The sequence below is a fragment of the Oryctolagus cuniculus genome, chromosome 12 (assembly GCF_051225735.1).
Source record: "Oryctolagus cuniculus isolate XC-2025 breed Fujian yellow rabbit chromosome 12, ASM5122573v1, whole genome shotgun sequence".
Taxonomy (NCBI): Eukaryota; Metazoa; Chordata; class Mammalia; order Lagomorpha; family Leporidae; genus Oryctolagus; species Oryctolagus cuniculus.
In genome coordinates, this window is record NC_142878.1 from 109,325,526 (window position 1) to 109,347,363 (window position 21,838).

Consider the following 21,838-nt stretch of genomic DNA (forward strand, 5'->3'; position numbering starts at 1 on the left):
TGCTGGGAGGACAGTGTGGACGGCGCCCAGCAAGGAGGCTTCTTCGGGGTTTGTCAGACAGCCTGGCATCACCAAGGGCAGGGGGAAGGAGCTGGGGGGGTTCTGGGCTGAGAAGGGGGTCCTCCCCCTCACCAGAGTCTGAGTCCCCCCCAGGAGTGCTGGGGCCACCCCTGCCCCCCACAGCTCCCTTCCTGCAGGATCTGAGCTCCCCGGGCCCTGGTTCTCCCTCCCCACAGCCATCCCCCGACCCTGACCTGAGCCCTCAGAACCTCTGCCCAGGGCTGGCGCTCTGCTCCCAGCTCTTCCTGGGGGACCAGCACGGGGGCAGCAGGAGGTACAGGCAGGGAGAGAGGCAGGGAGCAAGACGGGCCGCTGTGCCCCAGTGTCGCTCCCCGTCTTCGTGGAGGAACGACACAGGACCCTGCGCTGTTCTTTCATCTTCTCGGCCCTCCCCGGGTTTGCTGCTGGTTCTTCCCGGGTTGGCTACTGTCCCTTCCACCTCCGTGGAAGGGCGGTTCCCCCTGCCACTTTCCCCACTTCCGCAGGGGAGCAGCACACCGCCGGCTGGCTCTCTCGGGGGCTGCACAGGTGTTCCTCTTAGATGTTCCCCTTAGATGTTCCTGGTGCATGTTGTCTCTCTCCTCCTTTATAGTCCTCTTCCGCCAATCCCAACTCTGCTACCCACACGCCGAGTACGCTGCTCTCCTCCAATCAGGAGCAAGTCCTACAGTTTATTGGTTGAACTGGAGGCAGCTGCGTAGAAGCTGTTTCCTCCTCTCCCAGCGCCATATTGTGGGAGAGCAGATGCATAGAATAAGTCTTAATTCCAGTAACTTAGTCTAGTCCGGGTTGCTCCCCACACCCCAGTGTCACAGCCCACTGCTCCCAGACTCCCCGGGGAGCGCAGAGCAAGGGCGTGAGTCTCAGGCAGGATTCGGGCCAGCCAGCCTCTCTCCTCCCAACCCCCCACCCCCAGCGAGAGTTCCAGGCGGAAAGGGGTGGGCCAGGCCGACAGGCAGGGTCCAAAGAGCCCACCTGACCCGCTGGAGCGGGAGCTGGCCCGGCGTCCCTCAGGCTGGAAGGAGTTAAGCCGGTGTCCCCCGCCCCCAGCACACACACCCCAGGTTCCTCAGGGCTGCGTGAGTGCAGAGGGAGCCCAGGGGGAGGGGAGGCTTTTAGCAGGGGGAGGCTTGTCAGGTAATGGCTTTTCCTGGTACAGCTGCCTCCCCTGGGCCCTGACGCTATTCTAGTAGCTGAAGAACAAGAAGGGCACCAGCTCGTCATAGCAAGCTGGGCACGCGGCGGAGTGAGTCAGAGCCCAGATCTGCCCCCCCCCCAACTCGCTCCACCCCCCCAGGCCTCCCCTGTGGTTCCTTGGCAAGGTCTGAGTCCCCTGCGTCCCTGCCCCCAGAGCCCTCAGGCGGGGGGAGCCAAGGGTGGCACCTGCTGTCCAAGGCCTCTGACTCCGTCCAGATGGCCTTGGGGTGGGGACGCAGCAGGCCTGGGCCCCACACCACAGGACACGGGATCCTCCCAGCCCAGGCCCCACCTCAGACACTGCAGGGGCGCATGTGTGTCTTGGACCAACTCCGAGCCCAAGCCCAGTGTCCCTGGGGCTGTCTCCAGGGCAGCTGTAAGTGGGAGGGAGGCGGAGGGACTTTGCTCTCCTCTGCAAGGTCATGGCCAAGGGAAAATGCGCTGCGCCCAGGGGCTGCCTGGTGGATACAGGTGGGCAGTGGGAGAGCACAGGACGGGATAGAGACAGGGGGCACTCTGTGCCACCCCCACCCTGCTCCAGCAGACATACCGGCTGCCCCAGAGGGGTCTGCATGCCACCAGCCATCTGCCAGCCTTCGCGTGGCTGCCCTGAGCCACCTCCCACTCCTCTCAAAGCAGCAAGGACACAGCTCCGCCCAGGAGGCGGGGCCTGACTCGTGCAGCCACTGGTGTGTGTGGGTGGGGGGGCGCATCTGTTTGGCTGCTTGGGGTCCCGGTGCCCAGGTGCTATTTCCAGAAGCCCCTGGGTAAGGAGGTGGTCAGGCGTGCATGAGGAGGAGCACAGGTGGTGGACAAGAGGTTCCCTGTTGCTGGCTCACCTGGGAAGACGGAGAGGGAAGCTGGGGGCACGGGTCAGAGTCCTCAGGCCAGGTGTCCTGCCCCAGAAAGCAGGGTGATCTCCTTCTACCTGCCACTTGCACCCAGCAGCCCCCTCCTCCCCACAGGCCTCTGTCCACCCCCGGAAGGACACACAGTGGCCTCTCAATCCAGCAGCCCAGGCTCTCACAGTGGTCGAGCCGTCAGAGCCTGCCTGGGCTGGACCGGAGCGGGTGGGGCTCACACAGGTGCACAGGACCCTCCCAACAGGAGGATGGAGCTGAGGCTTGGCCAGCGGGAGGCGCTGTGGCCCGCACACAGGATCTGGGTTGGGAGCGTGAGTTGGGGGCGTAGAGGCGAGTCTGTGGCCCTCCCTGGCTAGGCTTCCTCTCGGTGGCTTCTCTCTGAGCCCATGTGCAGTGTCCCCCTGGGCCCCTGGGAAAGCCCTCAGCCTCGCTGCCCTAGGGTTACTGGGCAGGCACAGAGTGGGGCTGGGGAGGTAGGGAGAGGCAGCCGCCCCCACCCCTGCCTCACCCAGTCCACGCTGCAGAAGGCGGGCAGCTGGTCCCGAGAGCTCCCAGGGGCTGCCACCGGAGGCACAAACTCCGTGGTTGTTCCAGGCCGAGTGGTGGGCTCCCGAGCCCGGGCCCGCGTATTCACTGGCCTCTGATGAGCTGTCTGCTGCACGCTGTCCCTGCCCCAAAACCAACCACTGCCCCCTGCTCTGCAGATTCCAAGTTGTGCCCACCCGGCCCCCTCTGCTGGGCTCGGCCCCTGCAAAGGAAAACTCACATTCTAAGGAACTCTGGGATTCCAGGGAGCTGTGGTAAAGGCAAAAGACTTGTCGGCCCCGACCCACTGCCCAGCCAGCATGGTGGCCCGGGTGTGTGTCGGGGGTTAAGCTGCCCCTGGTTCGAGTCCCGGCTGCTCCACTTCCTATACAGCTCCCTGCTAATGCGCCTGGGAAAGCAGCAGAGGACGGCCCAAGTGCTTGGGCCCCTGTACCCAGGTGGGAGACCCGAATGGAGTTCCTGGCTCCTGGCTTGAGCCTGGCCCAACCATGACTGTTATGGCCGCTTGTGGAGTGAACCAGTGGATGGAAGATTCCCCCCGCCCCATCTCTCTGCTTTTCAAATACATAAATAAATCTTTAAAGAAAGCAAGACTGCCACTCCCCCTCCCCCAGTACTCCCTCCCACTCATCTGAGTCAGCCCCCCTGTTCTGGGGCACCTCCATGACAACACACGCCCCTCATCACCACCCACGGCGGAAAGGCAGCCCTGCCCCAGGGTGTGCAACCTCAGGCCAGAGCCCTGGTGCCGGGGGCGTGGTGGAGCCTCCCCCTCTGCTGTGGCTCTCCAGGGCTCTTATCTGCCAGAGGCTGCAGCCTGCCCCGTCTGCCAGCCCCTGGAGGCCCACGCTGGAGTCTGCCCCGAGGCACAGCTGCGGGGGTCCCTGGGAGCAGTATCAGGGCAGAGGAGGGTGTCCACCTGTCAGTCCACACCATAGCTGAAGACGGAAGGGACAGCGTGGACGAGACAGCTTTGGGGGGTCCTGTGGTGACTGGGGACCCTCCTGATGGGCCGGTCACTGTGAATGTCCACTCTTCTGAACTCCCCCTTTCTCACACGGGCAGCCTGGGCATAGCGGGAATGTGGGCTGGGCAGAAGGGGACCATGCCAGCCTGCCTCTGCCATCTGACTGCCTCCGCTGTCTGACTGCCTCCGCTGTCTGACTCCTGGCCTCTCTTGGTGGAGTTCAGGCCATGTGCTCGGACCTGCCGGGGTGTGGGGTCCTGTGCCGGGAACCTGGGCCTCAGCGTGGGCACGGTCACGGACAGTGGGTGGGGCCTGCTGGGAGGCGGCCGTTGGTTCTACCCTGCACACGTCCGGGGCCTGCCGCGTGCTGTCCCCGCCCCAGAACCAACCACTGGCCCCTGCTCGTGCTGGCCCTGGACACAGCTCTGCAGATTCCAAGTTGTGTCCACACAGGGAAGGCAGAGCCCAGCTGTGGGGCCTGGGCTGCCCCAAGGCCTTGGTCCTGACCGCTCCATCCCAGCCTGGGGCCCCAGAGTCTGATCCTGCTGCCCACAGGGGACTGCCCTGTGAGAGTCCCCAGCCCCAGTCCTGGGCTGGCCCCTAGGCCTGCTCCTCCAGCATGAGTGTGTGGCCTGTACACAGAGCCACCTGGGATCCAGACAGTGAGGGGCAGGGCAGGGGGCCACCCCACAGGCCCTCCCTGCACCCAGGGCCAGCTGCCTCTGCCCCTGCCTCTCTGTATGAAGACAACCCACGGCCCCCAGGGTCTCCCCATCTACGCTCGTGGCTGAGGGTTTGAGTCCCTGGTTCTTGCTCCCCTGCTATGGACTCTGTGGCTCCTACCCTGGACGTCTCTGGGCCCAGCTCCTGCTGCCGGTACTCAGGGGACCTGCACTGCCCGGGGCAGGAGAACCCGCCAGCGAGGCTGGGCGCAGGGGCGAAGTCCCACCTGTGCTGGGGGCTCAGGAGGGGCTTTACCCGCACTGGACCCCCAGGGAGCAGGCAACCCTGGCCGGCCTTCCTCCACTCTGGAAGTCAGCGGGAGAGGGCTGGAGGCCACTGTGGACCCGTCCCGCCCAGCCGCGGAGCCGTCCACTGGTTGTGCCCTGAACACACTGCGTTCGATGTCCCTGCTGGGCTTTCCTGGCGTGGCGGGGCTGGGGCACCCCCCTTCCCTCCCAGGAGGTGCTGGGCCACAGGAGGTACCGAGCTGGAAGTTCACCGGGCCGGGCAGGGCTGGGGGAGGCCGGCACAGGCCTGGAGAGAGGACCACGCCTCCAGGCTGCTCACCGTGCCCGGGAGGGAAGAGGAGCCCTGTGCAAGAATGAGTGTGGGCTCAACAGGTGCCCAGGACAGCGGGGACCCCTGCCTCCCTCAGCGTCCCTCTCGGCCGCCGCTCAGGGCTCCTGGGGGAGGGCTTGTGCTCTGGGGCCTAGACGAGGAGATGCCCCAGGGACCCGGAAAAACATCTGGAAAGAATCCTCAGGGCTTCAGTGTGGCAGGAGGCCGTCTCCAGCCCAGCCCCACCCTAACCGCCGACGCCAGCTGTGTTTATGGCTCTGAGACACAGGGCTGTTCTCACCAGACAAAAACCCTGAGGCTCTGGGCCCCAGGGCGACCAGCGTCATCCAAACAGGTGTGGCCAGGAAACCAGGCCATGTGCAGTGGCCCTGCAGGAGGGGAGGGACGGAGACCACGGACTCCCAGGCCCCACCCAGGGCCTGCTCCCAACCTTGGCTCCCTCCCTACCCCCGCCCGAATCCTGCTGGGGGAGAAGGAGCCATCAGGCTGACAGGAGTGCGGTCCGCCTCCTGGGCAGTGATGTGGCCCCTGCCGGCCGTGCACCCTCTGGGCCTGGCCTCCTTGGGGGCCCTGTGGGAGAACGCAGCCTGGCCTGGGCTGTCCCCGGGGAGCCAGCGTGCATGGAGAACACCGCCAGTGCATCCCGGAGGGGCGGAAAGCAGCAAATGGGGCTGCCATGTTCCCAGCTCTCACTCGGCCACAGTCACCACGCTGAGGCCAACCTCCCGGCTGCTGGGGCAAACCCAAGGTCCCCGGTGAGTCATGCCGGGCCTCCACCCGCTCCACCCGGATTCTTGCTCCCTGGGGCCCTTGGCCAAAGGCCCGGATTTGGACAGGGAGTGGAGGGAGTCCAGAGTGGCGAGGACTCTTCTGGGTAGAAACCTGGGTTCCAGTGCCTGTAGTCCCTGTCCAAGCCAGGCAGGCAGGGAGGGGCTGGAGCTGGTGACAATTCACAGAGATGTGCAAAGCCTCAAGCATCCCTTCTGTAAGATGGGCACAGCACGTCTGTGCAAAGTGGAGAGATGAGCTGACTGCGGTGCCCTGTTTTGTCATGGAATAGGCATTTTCCCCGACCTGTTTTGGAAGGCCCCGGGTACACGAAGCACACACACTGGCACCTCCACTCCGGCCAGGACTCCCCGGAACTGTCCTGCCTTCACCGTGCCTCTGTGACCAAGGTCAGCCTCAGTCTGGGGCCAGGCTCGGGGCTCGTAGGCTTTATGCGAGAAGGTCAGGAATCTGAGTGTGACTCTGGCTGGCCCAGGTCTGGCCCCCTCGGGGCCTCCAAGCCCGGGCCCCAGCGCCAGCCACGCCTGCCCCTGCGCAGAAGGAGCAGTGCCTTCCCCTCCCTGTACTGGCTCCATCCCTGCTCATTAGCTCGGGCCAGCAGGTGGCCAGCGAAGCAGCTGCCAACCCTGGCAACCCCTGCCACGTGGCCAGGGCCGGGACCTCCCAGGCCATCTCCTGCATGACTGGTTGCCCCCACCCTGTGCCTCCTCCTGCCCACTGGGGCTCCTGCTGCACTCTGACGGGCGGATCTGTCTGTGCCAGGCTGGGAGACAAGTGCTGGGTGCTCTGCCCGACCCGACTGGCCCCTGGCCCCGACTGCGGGGCCGGGGCGCTTGGTCCTGCCAACCTGGGTGGGAGGCCTGCCCGCAGCAGCGCGGCCAGGGCTCTCACTGGGACTGGTTGCTGGGTTGGAGCACAAGCCGGCCAGGCAGGCCTGCGCCAACCTGTAGCTGGGGCAACTCGGAGGCTCAGCGGGCTGACACACAGGGGCTCGGGCAGCCGGCCAGTCTTGGAGTCCCCCTGGTCCCAGCCTGGCCTCCTTCCATGGACAGCCCTCGGGCTTTCTTCTGACGGGTCTTCAGGGCACGCCAAGAACAACCCCCAATCGCTGGGCCAGCAATGGAGGAGGGAGCCGGGGGGCAGGTGCCAAGAGGAGCCAGCTTCCCCAAAGTCACGTCACAAGCTGGGCTCGTCTGGCAACCACTTCCTGCCAGTGTCTTGCATCCCTAAACAGGGACACGAGGATGAGCCAAAGGGATCAAAGCCCGCCCTCCAGCCCGGAGCCCCTGCGGGCTGGGGCAGGGCATGGGCAGGGGCTGGGATGGAAGGGAGCAGGCCTGCCCTGGGAACTGGGTGTGGCCACAGCAGAGGAAGGGTCGACAGAGGTGCCCCATGGACAGCGGACCTCACAATGCCCAAGGCAACCCGCCTGGGGAGGGGGCTGGCAGCACGGAAAACAGAAGCCCAAGTTCCCACCCAAGCGGGCACCTCTCTGTCTGGCCCATCTCGAGTCTTCCCGGCTCGCCCCTGCTGCACGGAGGGCAGCCTTTCTTTTGCAGGACTGAGTAATACTCCAGCGTGCACCTGCCCCCATGCTGCGTCTGCTCTGTCCGTTCAGCTACACGGAACCCACACACGCCACGTCCACTTCCTCTGGACGCATGTCCAGAAGCTGGACGGCTGGATGCTGAGGTCCCCCCACCCTTCGCTCTTGGAGACCCCCACACCGTGCTGACGGCGGCACTGACCCACAGTCCCCCCTCCCCGAACGAGGGCTCCCCGTTCTCTGTGCTGTCCAGCATCACCCTCCCAACATCTCCTTATGGCTTCCATCTGCATTTCCCAAGAACCAGTGAGATCAAGCGACACCGTCTTTCTACGAACGCTGGAAGCAACCGCTTCATTTAAGTGTTTCTAAACAAATCTGGCTTAAAAGCCTCGAGATCAATAGGTCCTCAAAGCAGTGGATCCGACGAGCCTGCACACTACGGCGGCTTTCTTGCGGCCAGGGTACGGGGCCTGTGAGCACCACCTTCTAGCAAGCGTGGCTGCTGTATCTGGGGTTCCTGCCTGGGGCTGGGGGCTGGCACTGGGCCTTCAGGCTCTGCAGCCCTCTCTTCTCATTTGCATCTCATTAGCGCCACGTGGAGCTGGTGGCAGCTCTGCTGGGGGGCCAGGAACCCAGCCCTGCCTGCTTCCCAAGGCTGCAGCCACAGGGTGGACCCAGCTCTCAGCTCTCGGAGCTCTGGCCCAGCACGGGTCATCCGGGCTCCAGTGGTGCGTTCCCATGGCAACGGGGTGGTGTTGGCTGTTTGGAGGTGCCCCCGGAGCGCCCTGCCCCTCCCCACTGCCCTGGCGGGATTGGTGACAGGCAGGGTCTCAATCTCCCCAGATGATCTGCGATAATTGGTTTATGGAAATGAGTGGGGGGAGAAGGCGAGTGGCCTGCTGGGGGAGGGGAGGCTGGGAGTGGGGCTTGGGCAACCTGTTGGTGTCCCTGTGTGTGGGGGTGGGGTGGGGGTGTTGGCCTCTTGGTCAGTCCTGGGCCCCCACAGCTACGTTGGGTGCACTATCGCAGACATGCAGCAGACCTGAGCTAACCGTAACCCTGGTTCTATAGAATGTTTCAGATCCGTGTCACCAGGCTGCCGGGCTCCAGGGGAGGGGGAGCTAGCTCAATCCTGGTGGCTGCCTGGAGGAGGAGGAGGTGCCTTGAAGATGGGATTTTGGCCAGTGCTGGTGAGAGGGCTGGTGCAGACACACACACACACACACACACATACACACAGAGACCTAAGGAAATATGACCAGCGTTTGCAAGACACTAAATGAGGAAACTCAACAATGCCAGCACCAGGAGCGGGGGCTGGGGGGCGGCTACAGCTGGCTCAGTGCCTTCCGGCTGCTTAGAGGGGTCCCCGCCAGTGCTGCTGGGGAGACGTGGAGCCAATGTTTAGCGTCCGTGGGGAGGCTTGGCAGAAGCCCCTGGAGGGGATGGTGGACACCTCGTGGCGGGCCTCGGGCACCCCTGCAGACAACAGCACCTGCCCACGGCGGCTGGCGGGCTGGCAAAGGCCCAGAGTCCGGGGCGGGAATGACCAGGTGTGGGCCAGGGCCCCTCCCCAGGGCTGGCCACAGTGGGCTGGGGGTGCCCAGGAGCAGGAGACCTCGGACTCCCCCCCTTGGACCCTCACCCTGGACAGAGCCCAGCCCGAGGCGGCGCCGTGGCCGTGCCCCAGGAGCGGCTGTCCCCAGGCCAGCCCTGGCCAGCAGTCCCCACACAGCAGGTGGGCCCTGGCGCTGCCCCGTGGGATTCACCCCCCGACCTGTGTCAGCTCCAGCCCTGGGTTCTCACAGCTGCGACAGCACCCGCCCCCGCTCCCCGGTCACTTACACCACCACGTAGGGCCAGGGCTCGGAGCCGTCCCCGCAGGCAGGCAGGTGGGTGGCCCCGTGGATGGTGACTGCGACCACCTCCTTGTTGAGGGGAGCCAGGTGGCTGGCGGTGGGCTCCGTGCTCGGGGCGGCATCCAGGGGCTCCTTTGGGCCCTCGGCAACCTGCGGGGACAGCAGCATTGAGTGGCCCCCCCTCCGCTCTGACACTCTGTCCCCTATAAGCTGCCAGTTCCCTCGCTCTTCCTCCACCTGCTCTGGGGCGGCACGGCTGTCGCCTCTGATCCCCGTTCTCTCCCCGGTCCCACACCACGCGCCACATCAAGCGGCCGGTCAGTCTCTCCCATGCGCTCAGCTCTGCCCACCCGTCCCGCCAGGTCCCTCCTGTGCACAGCACTTCACAGTTTACAAACGTCGGCCACCCCCATGCCGGATCGCACACAGCAGACACGCAAAAAGCCGGAATCAGAAGTGGAGCCAGATGGGATGTGGGCATTCCCAAGCAGCGTTTTAACCAGGTGCCTGCCTCTTGCCGGTAAAGCCCCTTTATAGCTGGGGGTGGGGCACTCAGAGAGACAAAATCCCCGCCCCCAAGCATACAGCAGGGCCCGCAGCCGCGGAGCGGGACCTGGAGCACCTGTTTGCAGTTGGGGCCCATCCTGGGGTCCGCCTCATGGAGGCCTCGGAGCTGTGATCTTCGGGAGGGCTGGCAGCAGCCAGAGCAGTGGCCTGTGTGGCCAGCACTGTGGCATAGCGGGGTAAGCTGCTGCCTGCCACGCCAGCATCCCACAGGGGTGCAGGTTTGAGTCCCGGCTGCTCCACTTCCGATCCAACTCCCTGTTAATGCACCCAGGAAAGTAAAAGAAGACGGCCCGGGGTGCCCAGGCCCCTGCACCCATGTGGGAGACGCAGAGGAAGCTCCTGGCTCCTGGTTTCAGGTCAGCCCAGTTCTGATGTGGGCATTGGGGGGTGAACCAGTAGACGGAATCTCTCTCTCTCTCTCTCTGTAACTTTGCATTTCAAATAAATAAATTCTTTTTTTTTTAAAGGGACTCAAAGCAGGAGACCATCAAGGGCAGTCTGAGGGGTGGGATTACATTTGAAATTCCCCAGAAATTTCTAGAATGGCTGCAATTCACCACAATGCAGAGAAAAGACACGTGGGGGCAAATAGGCGCCCCGTCTACAAAAAGACCAATGTCCCCAGTCCTCAGGGATCCCTGAGCACCATTAAAAGGTGTGGGCCGGGACCGGCCGGGGAGCGGCGGGGTGCAGCTGGAGCCCGGCGCAGCGCGGGGAAGGCCGCCACCTTCGACCGCGTCCCGGCTGCTCTGGCTCCAACCCAGCTCCTTGCTAGGGAGAAGGCGGCAGGTGCTGACCCAGGCACTTGCGTCCCCGCCACACACGTGGGAGACACAGGTCCAGTTCCCGGCTCCTGACTCTGACCTGGCCCAGCCCGTGTTGTAGTCCTTCGGGGGAATGAGTACATGGAAGAGCTCTCTCTCTGCCTCTGCCTCTCAAATAAACAAAATAAATCTTAAAAAAAAAGGCAGGAAGATGTAACCCTCGCTACACATTAGGAAGCTCCTAGGGAGTTCCGACCGCTGTCAAATGTGTTCCCCGGAACCACGAATCACACTCGAGGCCACGCTCTGCATCCCTGAACCCAGCTTGGTGGGGAGGGGGCCCCAGCCGACAGCTTAGGGTGCCTGGGGGGGCCTGCTCTGGGCACGGCAGCCCGGAACCAGAGGTGTCGGAATCCAGGGTTGTGAATGTAGGTGCCACAGGGGGCTCTGGGCCCCCCGGGAGAGCCCAAGTGCAGAGGGGGTGTCCCTAGGTGCTCAGAGCCCTCAGCCCCGTCTGCTGCCACGCGGACGTGACGCCGCTGTCCCAGGCTCGGCAACGAGGAGGACTTGGTCCCACCCGAGATTCTGGATGTTAGACCTGCGCTCGGCCACAGGGTTCATTAAGCACCTGCTGTGTGCAAGGCGCTGGGGACACAGCAGTGAGCACAGCACAGCTCCTTCTCTCCAAGGGCCCAGGGCAGGAGCTAGGAGCCGGGGGCAGGAGCCTGGAGCCTGGCAGCCAGCCCTGCCGGGGAGGGACCCAGGGGAGGCCCTATCTCAGGGGGCTCTCTGAGCCCGTGTGACCCCAGCAACCAGCAGTGTGGGCAGTTGTAGCCAGGTATCCACTGGCCCATGGTGCTAGGACACCCACCCTGGAGGCACCACAGAGACCCTCTGGGGCCCCATTTCACAGATGCGAAAGCTGAGGCTGTGAGAAGGGACGTTGGTGCGCAGGCTCGGGAGTCGTCAGAACGAGGGGCTGCACGCGAGGGGCAGTGTGCTGTGCACACACCGTGCACCCCCACCTTACCTTTTTCTTCTTCAGTCCCATCGCCTCGGGGGCAGGGGCATCCAGCTTTGGTCAACAACCCTGGGGAAGGGTCCCTGGTGCTGTGAGTGACCAGGCGTCCGTCCTGCCTGGACAGCTGGCCCTGCAGCCTTGGTGTCTTTGGGGGTGGCAAGTGGTGCTGGGCGTCCCTGCGCTCACAGGGGTGCCAGATACCAGTCCTGGATCTGAGCACGGGGCAGGGGTGGGGCGCAGGTTGGGGGCAGGGGTCCAGAGCTTTCTCAGGAGCGAGAGGGGGTGGAGGTGGGGGCGACTTGGGGGATGTGGGCCATGGCCAGCTGGGCAAGGGTCCCCAGCCAGGCACTCGACTCCAGGCACCCTCAGGAAGGTGACGAAAGGGGAGGCCCTCTCTCTGCCCAGACCTAGAAGAGACCCGGCCAGGTCACCTGGGCAACGCTGTGTGATGTCACAGGCCAGGGCCAAGTCACACATGCCCCTCCGCAGGTGCAGGGGGTGGGCTCAGAAGCCGGAAGCTACGGGTGCTGGCTCAGCAGCGCGGGCAAATCTGAGTGGTCTCACAGCTTCGGCCATGGTCCTGTGCAGCAGGGATTCGAGGCTGCCGTGAGGGCCCCGTGAGACCACGCGGGGGCAGGCGCTGCACTTGGCACTGACAGTCTCACCCTTGGCACGCGCTCACAGCTTTGCTGCCACCAGCCCTGGCCGCGGCAACCAGCACAGAGTCTGCTGAGCCCTCCCCCCAGCCCCTCACCCCTGTGTGGGAGTTCACACCCTGTAGGCAGTGAGCGCCGCCCCCTCGCCCGCCCGCTGCCCACGCAGTCCCCTCCCTCAGGGCCCCCTGACCAGGAACGCCTCTGCCTTCTGCGGGGAGCCCCGCGCCTGGACCTGAGCGCCTCCGGTCACCTCCCCGCCCCTGCTGCACGGCCTCAGCTCATCCTCAAGTCTATGCCCCCTCCCTCGAGGACGCACGTGTTCGGGGGACAAACACTCGCCAGGGTCGCCCACTTGGGAGTGGCAGGGCCGGGCTTCTGGGTCCAGGCCTGCTGGCTCCAGCCTGTGACCACTGAGCCTCACTGCCTTTTGCTTTCACTTGAGGGAAAGGGGCTGTGTCTCTCTCCTTCCCCCCCTGCAAGCTGGGCGAAGCCCAGAGGTGAAAGCCGCCCAGCTCTGAGACGGCGCAGCCCGGACACTGGCGGCAGGGAGAGCGAGGTGGCACAGCCTGGAGGCTCTGCTGTGTGGGCCCCTGTTAGCGGGTGCAGACACAGGGCATCTGGGGTGGGCCGGTGACATCCAGCCAAGCCCCTTGGACGCCAGCTGTCATTTCAGGGCCGTGGTGGGATCCCGGAACCTCTGGGGGGCTGCCCTCTGACCTCCCCGGGGTTCCTGTACAGGGGTGACCTCTGTGAGCTTGGCGAGTGGCTCTTGGCCTAAATGCGTGAGCGTCTGCATTTTGCACAGGGCATGCTCTGTGCTGGTCCTGCCCAGGACGGCCTGGTACCACCAAGTAGGCAAAAAACAAAAAACAAAACAAAACAAATGCTGATGGCGTAGAATCCAGCAGACTGGGCTCAACCCTGGCTCTGCAGGACAGGTGAGCATTTGGGGGCGGGTTCCTTCTAGCAGACTCCCCACCGTGCAGGACACCACCTGTGGTGGGCGCCCCGTATGAGCCCACTGTCCTGTTCACCACAGTTCACGCCGAAAGGGAGCCCCCACGGCCCCAGTCTTGGTGATGGGGGCCTGGGGCTGGCTGCCGAGGGCGCGGGCTCTTGGAGTTGGCCGCACCACGGACACCTGTGCACGCAGCAGGTGCAGAATTCCTCTCCGCGTCTGGCTTGGGGAGGCCCAGGTCCTACTGTCAAGACATAAATCACCTGGCTAAAGATGCGACCTGGCTTCAGGGCATTTGTCTCAAAAAAATCAATAACTCGTTAACAAGGAGCTGGGTACGGGGGAAGCGATGAAGCCCCCTCCCCACCCAGCTGCCTTCCATGAGGAGGGGCCCGGCTGGGGCTGGGTGCTGCGTCCACTCCCAGGGCAGGGGCAGTTTCCAGCAAACGCGTGCCTCTCTACCTTGATTCTCCCAACCCACAGATCCAGGAAGGAGCGCCCGGCCCCGTCTCCTCCCCCTCCCCCCCCCTCACACCCAGGCTCCACCCCAGTGGGCGGTGGCCTCTGCAGCCTCGGGAGGGCCTTCCCGTCTGCTGTCCCACCCTCCTCCCACGCCAGCCTCAGCTAACCCAATCCTCACAACTACGAGTGAAGTGGGTACCGCTGCCGTACCCGTTTCAAAGATGAGAAAACTGAGGCAGAACTGGCATCGGGAGACGCAAGTTTCAGACAGGGCTTCTGGGCGCTTGCAGGGCCTGGGTTCTTGGTCTCAGCGCTGCCCTTGTCTGAGGGCCAGGTGGGGAGCTGAGGCTAAGAGAGGCTGCCCTGAGCCCACCCCCCACAAGACAGGCCCCTGGGGTCTCCAGTTCAGGACCTGGCCTGTTCAGCCCCCGTTGGCCTGGATCTCGCCCAGGTCAGTGCCGGCCACCCCTGGGCCACCCGGCCTGCGACTCTACCAGGGAGCGCAGCCCCTGGCCCCGGCCTCAGGGAGGCCAGGAAACCCCATTTGCAGTATTCATGCCACGTGGAGCTGGCCCCGGATCCCGGAGAGGGAAGGGGCCCGGGGAGCCGTGGTGGCCTGGAGCCAGGGCTGGGGTTGGGGGCGGCCCCCAGGACCCCTGGCGGTGCTCTGAGAGGAACCGGGAACTGGCCCCCCTCCCAGGGCTTTGTGGGCTCTACTTGGTGGGGAGTGATCTGTCGGGGGCGGGGGCTGGGGAGCTCAGGGCCACAGGAAGAGCTCTGCTTGGCCCGGCCAGGGGAAGCCCCCGCTGATGTCAGCTGGCCCGGTGCAGGTCTCCCTGGGACAGGAGGCTGGGGGTCAGCCCACCCCAGGTGCTGGTCACTGACTCAGAAGGACTGAAACCCACAGTGGGCGGAGCCCTGAGGCCATCCCGGGCCCTGTCACTGGCAAGTCAGGGCCTGCTGGCCATAGACACACTCTCAAGGCCACTGACCGAGGCCACGCCCGGGGGTGGGGATGGGGGCTCTTCGGCCATCAGGTGCAATCTGAGGGACAACCCCTGGAGGTGGCTCCTCCTCCTCCGGCTCCCATGGCAACCCTGCCATCCCCCCATTCCTGTCACCTCCCTCCCTCCACACTCAGCTAACACGCCCCCCACTCGAAGACCCTGGGGGCCTGGCAGAATTCCCCTGCACACCCCAACCCGAGGCTCAGGACCTAAGTGACTTGCTTCCTGTGCAGCTGGGAAACCAGGCTCGCTCTAACCCAACGACTTCCCACCGACCCACAGACCGCGACTGCTGGCCAGCGCTGTCTCCCCGGGCAGCCTGGACCACGGACCACCCAGCTTGCGCTCCGGCTCCTCCCGCTTCCTCTGTCTCTGCCCAGCCTGGCAGCTCCCCAGCTCTGTCTGCTGCTGGGGGAGAGAGTTGATGAATGAATGAAGGCCACTAGATGCCACGGCACGTGGCAGCACTGGAGCCCAGGGCAGGCTGTCAGTCCCAGAGGCTGACCCCCGCACTCTGCAGGCCCAGGCTGGGTGGCCGGGCTGACCCCCAGGGGCAGGCCCCTCCCAGGGACTGTCAGAATCTGTGTGCCGGGCAGGTCTGTGCACACTCACGCCCATGTGTATCCTGTGTGTCTGAGTGTGCATGGGGGTGGCTACACTCAGGAGTTAGGGGCACACCCACCTTCCGGGGGTGAAAGGGCCAGAAAGAGTCACCAACACTGAGCCTTCTGCCCCTTACTTCCCCGTGACCCAAGGGTCCCTGTCCTGGAGCCCACCGGCTGCTCACTGGGGTGGGCCAGGGCTGGCAGGTGGCTTCCCACATGAGCGTGTGCGCGCGTACACACACACAGGCACACACACAGCCTCCAGGAGGTGTGAGCTGGCAGCCCCGCCCCGGAGGGGGGCTGGAGGGTGGGGGGACCATCTGGTGTGTTCCCTCACTGCAGTCTGCTCCAGAGCCTCATCCCAGACCAGCACCCGGGCCGTGGGCCTCCCCCGCCTGACAGTGAGACACGGGGTCCCGGTGGCGCCCCCTGGAGCACTGGCTGGGCAAGAAGGAGCCACCTTGCCTTCCAGGTGCCCAGATGGGCTCGGGAGCAGCACGCACGTACCCGGCCAGCTCCTCCTGCTGGGCACGGCTGACCACGCCCCGCTGCCCCCTTTTACCGACGCGGAGGTGGAGGCCGAGGCGGGGGGGCCGTAACCTGCACCAGGTGGGACAATCGCCAGATAAATACCAGAGCCACAGGCGCACCCCGGAGCCTGACCCCAGCGCACCTGCCTCTCCCAGAGCTGGCAGAATCTCGAGCTAACCAATCGTGAGGACCCACCCGAGGCCCGCCCAGGACCCCCGGGTGGAAAGTGCTGGGAGGAGGCGAGCCAGGGCTGGGGTGGTGCCTTTAGCCTGGTCCCTCTCCCTGACTTAGGCTGGAAGTGCCTCCCCCACTACTCCCCAGCGCCAGGCTCAGCCTCAGCCCTCTGCCAGTCCTGGTGACAGACCGCACCCCTCCCCGCCTGGGTGACAGCGCTGGAACGCCTTGACAGTGCCTTTGTTCTCCAGAAGTAAAAGAAAATCGAGCTACAAAGGGAAACCTCAGGTAGCTTTTAGCGGGGCTCAGCTGCCTGGGGCAGAGCGTGTTTAAGCTGCAGGCGATTGTCACTGGAGCTGAGCGGGGCGCCGCCCCGTCCCTCCCGCCTCGCTCCGGGCCGCCCCTGCGCTCCCTCCCCGCCAGCGACGCCCACAGTCCCGGACAAAGGCGAGAGAGGTGGGGCGGCCGTGCGCGCACGCGCGCCGCGCGCCTGTGTGCCGCGCGCCGTCCTGCGGGAGCGCGCCATCCCGCGCGCCCCCGGGCCCAGGAGGGGGCTGGGAGCCGCTGGGCCACGTGCTGGGGGGAGGGGCGGCCGCCGAGTCCCTAACGCCAGTTAAGAGAGAGATTAATATATTCAATCTGCTCCGGGGTAATTGAGGGAACAATTGCGGTGTTTTTCTAAAGCACATAAAACGGTCTCATTTGCGAGGAGGAGCTGTGGGCTTGGCGTTTGAGGAGCTGGGGCAAGGAGGAGGGGCACCCAGGGACCCCAGGGCCGGACACGCGTGCACCAGCCTGGCCCAGCCTGCTGTCACCTCTCCTCCGACCCCCACCCCAGGAGAGAAGGCAGAGGGAGGCTGCAGGAGGCAAGGGGAGCCGGGGACTGGCACCCAGGGCTGGCACCCAGGTGAAGGGGTCCAACTCCCCCCCCGCCCCGAGTACAGTGAAGGAAATCCAGGCCCCGGGGCTCTCCGGGGAGGCGGAAGCAACGTCTGCAGGGTCCAAGGACAGCCGGGCAGCGCTGCTGGGCAGAGACCCCGCACGTGGGCGCCGAGGGCAGAGGGGACGCTGGGCCAGCCCCTGGCAGCTGGGAGCAGCTCTGCGTTCCCCTCCACTTGTCTTTAACCAAAGCCCCAGCCCGTGGTGCCTGGTCCGTCGCAGTCAGGGCCCAGGGGCTGGGGGCCAGGTGCGCGGCAAGGCGATGCTTCTCTAGTGGCTGCTTTATTCCTTCTTTTTTTTTTTTTCTCCTCCAGGGCATGGGGGGAGGAAAAAAAAAGGTGTTTTAAATGGAAGGAATTAAAAGAAAAAAACCTTGAGAGCACCATTTAAAAGACTCCTGGGAAACACAACGGTTTCCACGGAACAAAACTGCCATTGTCTGGTGGAGGTAGATGCCGGGAAGGCCGGAGCTCGCCCCTCCTCCGCCTCCGCCACCTGGAACCCGGCCTGGGCTTCAGCCGCGTGGGAGGAAGCGGGGCCGGGGGCAGGGATCCCCCCGCTTGGCTGCAGGTTCCTGTTTCCAGAAATCTCACCCCCGGGGATTTCCAGCCTGGAGTTTCTCCATCAAGCACTTGAGGCTGGGGAGACAGGGGCGCACCTGGAAGGCATGGGGGCCCCGTGGTCCCTCTGCCCGTCCGAACCCCTCTGTGCACGCTGCTTAGCCTTCAAAGAGTCCCCTAGAGTCCTCCGGGATGGCCTGAGCCCCCCACGGCCATGGTTCCAGAGTGCCCCCAGGCCCGGAGTTTGGCCTGCATCTTCTTGCCCCCACCCCCTCTGAGCACTGGATGGCCCGCACTCCACCCCCACCCTGCCCCGTGTGACAAACACCCCTTGTGCTGGACACGGAAGGGCCCTGGGGTGCCAAGGGGGCACCAAGAGGTGACAGGAGGCCTGGGCCTTGCGACAGATGGCCACCGCCTGTGGCTGGCGGGAGACCTGAGCACGGGCCCCTGGCACTGGCTCCCCTCCCTGCACCCCCGGCCGTGGCCCCAGGGAGCGGCCCCCCTCCTGGGCCTGACTGTCCAAGCTGGGAATCTTCATGGAGGGGGTCACAGAAGGGGACTTCAGGCCCGCGGAGAGCAGGTGTTCCTCCAAGACCCCAGGGCTGGGGGAACGGTGACGGCAGCGTGGGGGTACCCGCCTAGGGCTCGGCCCTGCTCCAGCTCACCGCCCATTCCCCATCTTCTCATCACAGTTCCTCCTCCCTGTGCGCCCTGCCCCCACCCCACGCCATCACGACTCTGCCTCAGCCAAGCATGGCACACAGGTGAGCCCGCGATGGCGTTCTCCGTGGGACAGTCTCCACGGCTGCAATGCCTGATGCCGATGGCACCGAGGATGGCTACGGAAAGGAGGAAGTCAGCACTGGGGGGCTTCCTGGAGGAGGCAGACATTTGTATCTGGAGGCCAGATCAGATTCCTGGCTTTGCCCAGGATTCTGCTAAGACTGAACTGCGGCCTCTCCCAAGCCCACCCCCATTGCCTTTGTCCCCCCCTCCCCGCCCCCAGTTTCTGAGCTACCCCCTAGTCTAGGCCCTGTCTACTTTCCCAAGGGAGGCAGCCACGGGGCCACAGGGGCCACAGCACGGGCTTGGCCAGGCCCTGTGCTCTCTGCAGGAGGCGCCCTCCCTTGTCTGCCCCCCCCCGCCCCCCCCCCCCTGTCAGGGCTGCCAGCTCCGAGAGGGGACTGATTTTCCTCTCTCCTGAAAGCCATTCCCTTGTCTCCTCTTGGTGGAAGAGACATCTGACACTTCAAGGGGGGCGGGGGGGGGGGCTCTGAACCAGCGAAGTGAGAGCTGCCCAGCCCCCTCACTTAGGCAGCTTCTCCCTGAGCTCCGCCCCCCCCAGCCTCAGCTCAGGGAGCTTGCGGCTGAGGGGACAGTGTCCCCGTGTCCCCGGGGCGGCTCCTTGGCCCCCCTCATGCCCAGCGCCGCGGGGGCTGCACAGGAGGTGGTCACGGGGGTGTGCTGACGGATGAGGTCCCTGCTTGTCTCTGCACTTCTTGGGGACACACTCTGTCCCCGCCTGCCTGAGCCACAGCTCAGAGCACCTCCTCCAGGCTGCCCCCCGCCCACCCCCTCAGTCCACCAGAGTGCCGAGCACCCTTTGGCTGGAAACGTTTGAGTCCAGACCCAGCTGTCTCCCTACTGTCACCCAAACCTCCGCCTCCTCCTGGGAGCCCCTCCCAAAGCCTGGAAGTGCAGCCCCTAAGTCATCCCCCCACCCCGCATTCTGCATTCTGGCAGAGTCAGCACTGAACAAATGTGGGGGGGGGCGTGAATGTATACTCAGGGAGCAAAGAACAAACCAAAGATTCACCACCAAGGTTGCCTCTTCCAGGAAGCCTTCCAGGTACCCACGATGACACACCCTCCCTCCCCGCTCGCCTCCCAGCAGGGGTGTTGCAGGGTGATGCCGGATGCCCCCTTGGGACCCGTACGTTCTCTGAGCCAGGAGACCCCTGGATTCCAGGTACTGCCCTGCACTGGGGTTCCCAGGAAGTGCCTCCTTGGGCCTGGTTCTCCCCCTGTGAAATGGGCCACCTGGGAGATGGCCAGGCCAGGCCAGGCCGCAGGGCACTGCCACTCCTGGGAAACCCCCACAGCTCTGCGAAGAGCAGAATCCCTGCCTCTCCTTGCCCCTTAAAAAGACAGAGACCTCCCACTTCCCAGATGCGTGCGGGCAACAGCCAGGGCTGGGCCAGGCGGAAGCAGGGAGCTGGGAGCTCCCTCCGGGTCTCCCACGTGGGTGGCAGGGACCCATCTGCTTTCATCTGCTGCTAGGGTGTGCGTTAGCAGGGAGCTGGGTCAGAAGCCGCGCGGGGACTGAAAGCGGCAGTCTTAAGCACCGTGCCACACGTCCCTTCCAAGTGGGCCTGCCCACCCCTCCCCCCAGGCTGAACAGGGCAGGCTTGTGGGTCTCTGCTGCTCTGCTCACGGAGGGGCTGGGGACAGCCAGGCTACCCAGAGAGGCTGGGGTCTTACGCCAGGACTGGGATCCAGGCTGTGCCCACCTGCAGCCCGGCCGGCGGGGGCTCCGGATGCGGCCGGCGGGGCGCACGTGGAAGGCCATGCTGTAGGCCAGGCCCCCGCCCGCAGTGGCGCACCGTGGGGTTTGCGCCTGCGTGGAGCAGAGCCAGGTTGCCACGGTGGCGATATAGGTCCTCGCGGTCCTGGGCGGCCAGGTTCATGCGGGGTTGGTCAGGCTCGGGTAGATGGGGACGATGGCCGTGCCCGCGTGCCAGGCTGGCTGTCCCGGACTCCCCCCGTTCTGCCCACCGTTCCTGCAGAAGCCTGGGTGGGGGAAGGGGCAGACACGGGGCCCCTGGGCTGCCCACCTTGGAGTCAGGGCAAGCAGGCTTGGGCGAGTTTCCCCTGTGAGTGACCCCTTGGGGGCCCCCTCTTCCCGTGCGGGGTCCATGCTGACAGGGGTGAAGAAGGGCGGGCTCCTAGCCTGCGGGGCTGACCCTGGGTCCAGCCTGCCCTCATTTCTGGCCACCTACAGCCTGAATCACTCCTTTTCCTCCAGGAAGCCTGCTTGGGTGGCCTCGTGCCCAGGTGTGGATCTTCTGCCCCACCCAACTCACTGCTTCCCTGTCCAGGAAGGCGCCCTCCCAGGTGCTCAGGGGCCGGGCACCAGGGCTGGGTCTGATGCCATCAGTGTAGCGATGACTGCCCAGGGCTGTCCCCAAGCCTGCACTCTTAACACACAGTGCCCCTCCTTTACTTGCCTCTACGTCCTCTCCTACTTGGCCAGCCTTGTAGGGCCCGTTGGAGGAGCTCGATGTCGTGGGTGACAGCCAACAGGCGGGCAGGGGTCCCCACCGTTCACCCGCAGCTGCACGCCAGGCCCGGGCCTTCCTGCAGGGCGCACCTGGCCGCCTTGTTAAACCGACGCTCAGAACCTCAAACTCCAGCCCCGGCGTGTGCTCCTCGGTCTTCAGCCTCAGATTCTGTGGGGATGTAGGGGCCCAGGGCTTGGTCCCCTGGAGGCCATGGCCACTGCCAAGGACCCCACCGCAGTGCAGACTGCACACCACCCCCACCCCCGCCCCAGCCCCGCCTGCCGTCCCAGCCTGGGCCCCGAGGGCCACACCCCATCCTTTTCTGTTTGTTTGGAAAGAAACCAAGTAACGGGCCAGGAAGCGGGCCTGCCTGGGGGAGCAAAGACAGCCAGGAACCTTCTCTTTCATCAACAGATGTTTGCTGACCACCTACTGTGTGCCAGGCAGCCTCAGGGACTTGGGAAACAGATGCAAAGCCAACAACATTCCAGCCCTCTGGCCCTCAGGCCCTCAGCGCCTGAGCAGGGAAGACAGGAAGTGGGTGCCTGCGCTGCAGGAGGAGAGGAGGTGCCGGGGTGTGCAGCAGGCGGAACTTCCTGAGAAGCCGCGGGCCCTGGGGATGGGGGTACCCGGGACGGAGGGCGGCAGCGTGTCCCGGGAGCCTGCCCTCAGCACCTGCCTAGCCAGGACTCCCAGGATGGGGCACGCTTCACCCCACAGAGGGCCCAGGGTTGTCAGCGCTGGACTCCACCCTTGCTGGTCCTTGTTGGCCCCCCCGGGGGGAGAGGGGAGACTCTGGACAGACTCAGAAACAGCCGCCTGTCGTCACCACCGCCACTCCAACAGCGACGGCCCTACCACTGCCACCGACACCACCCTTTCACCACCATCTACCACCACCAGCTACAACCACCGTCAGGCCCTGTGGACAGTGCAGGTTGGGGCGCATCCGTGAGGGCCTGTGTGGCTGCGTCTGTGGGCGGTCATGGACAGCACCGTCTCGTTCACACAGGCTCCCTCGAGCTCACGTGGAGTGGACGGCGCCGTGCGGCCCGCCCCCAGCTCCTCGATGGCTTTGCGCCTCCCTCCCTGGCCATGGCTCGCCCACACTGCCTGTTGCTAAGGGTGACAGGTGTGTGCCCAGGGCAGGGCTGGCCAGGGACCCGGGTCCGGGAGCT

At 65.2% G+C, this 21,838-nt stretch overlaps 1 protein-coding gene across 1 annotated transcript in view; it reads right to left on the reverse strand.

The window, feature by feature from the left end:
- Window positions 1-11,514, reverse strand: part of CCDC33 (coiled-coil domain containing 33) — a 64,786-nt gene extending 53,272 nt beyond the window's left edge. Inside the window, exons 1-3 of the mRNA XM_089311026.1 lie at window positions 11,494-11,514; window positions 9,119-9,282; window positions 2,629-2,788 (exon numbers count right to left, since the gene is read on the reverse strand). Of these exons, the coding sequence (XP_089167152.1) occupies window positions 2,629-2,788; window positions 9,119-9,282; window positions 11,494-11,514 (345 nt within the window). The remainder of the gene's footprint in view (window positions 1-2,628; window positions 2,789-9,118; window positions 9,283-11,493) is intronic.
- Window positions 11,515-21,838: the final 10,324 nt, after the last annotated feature.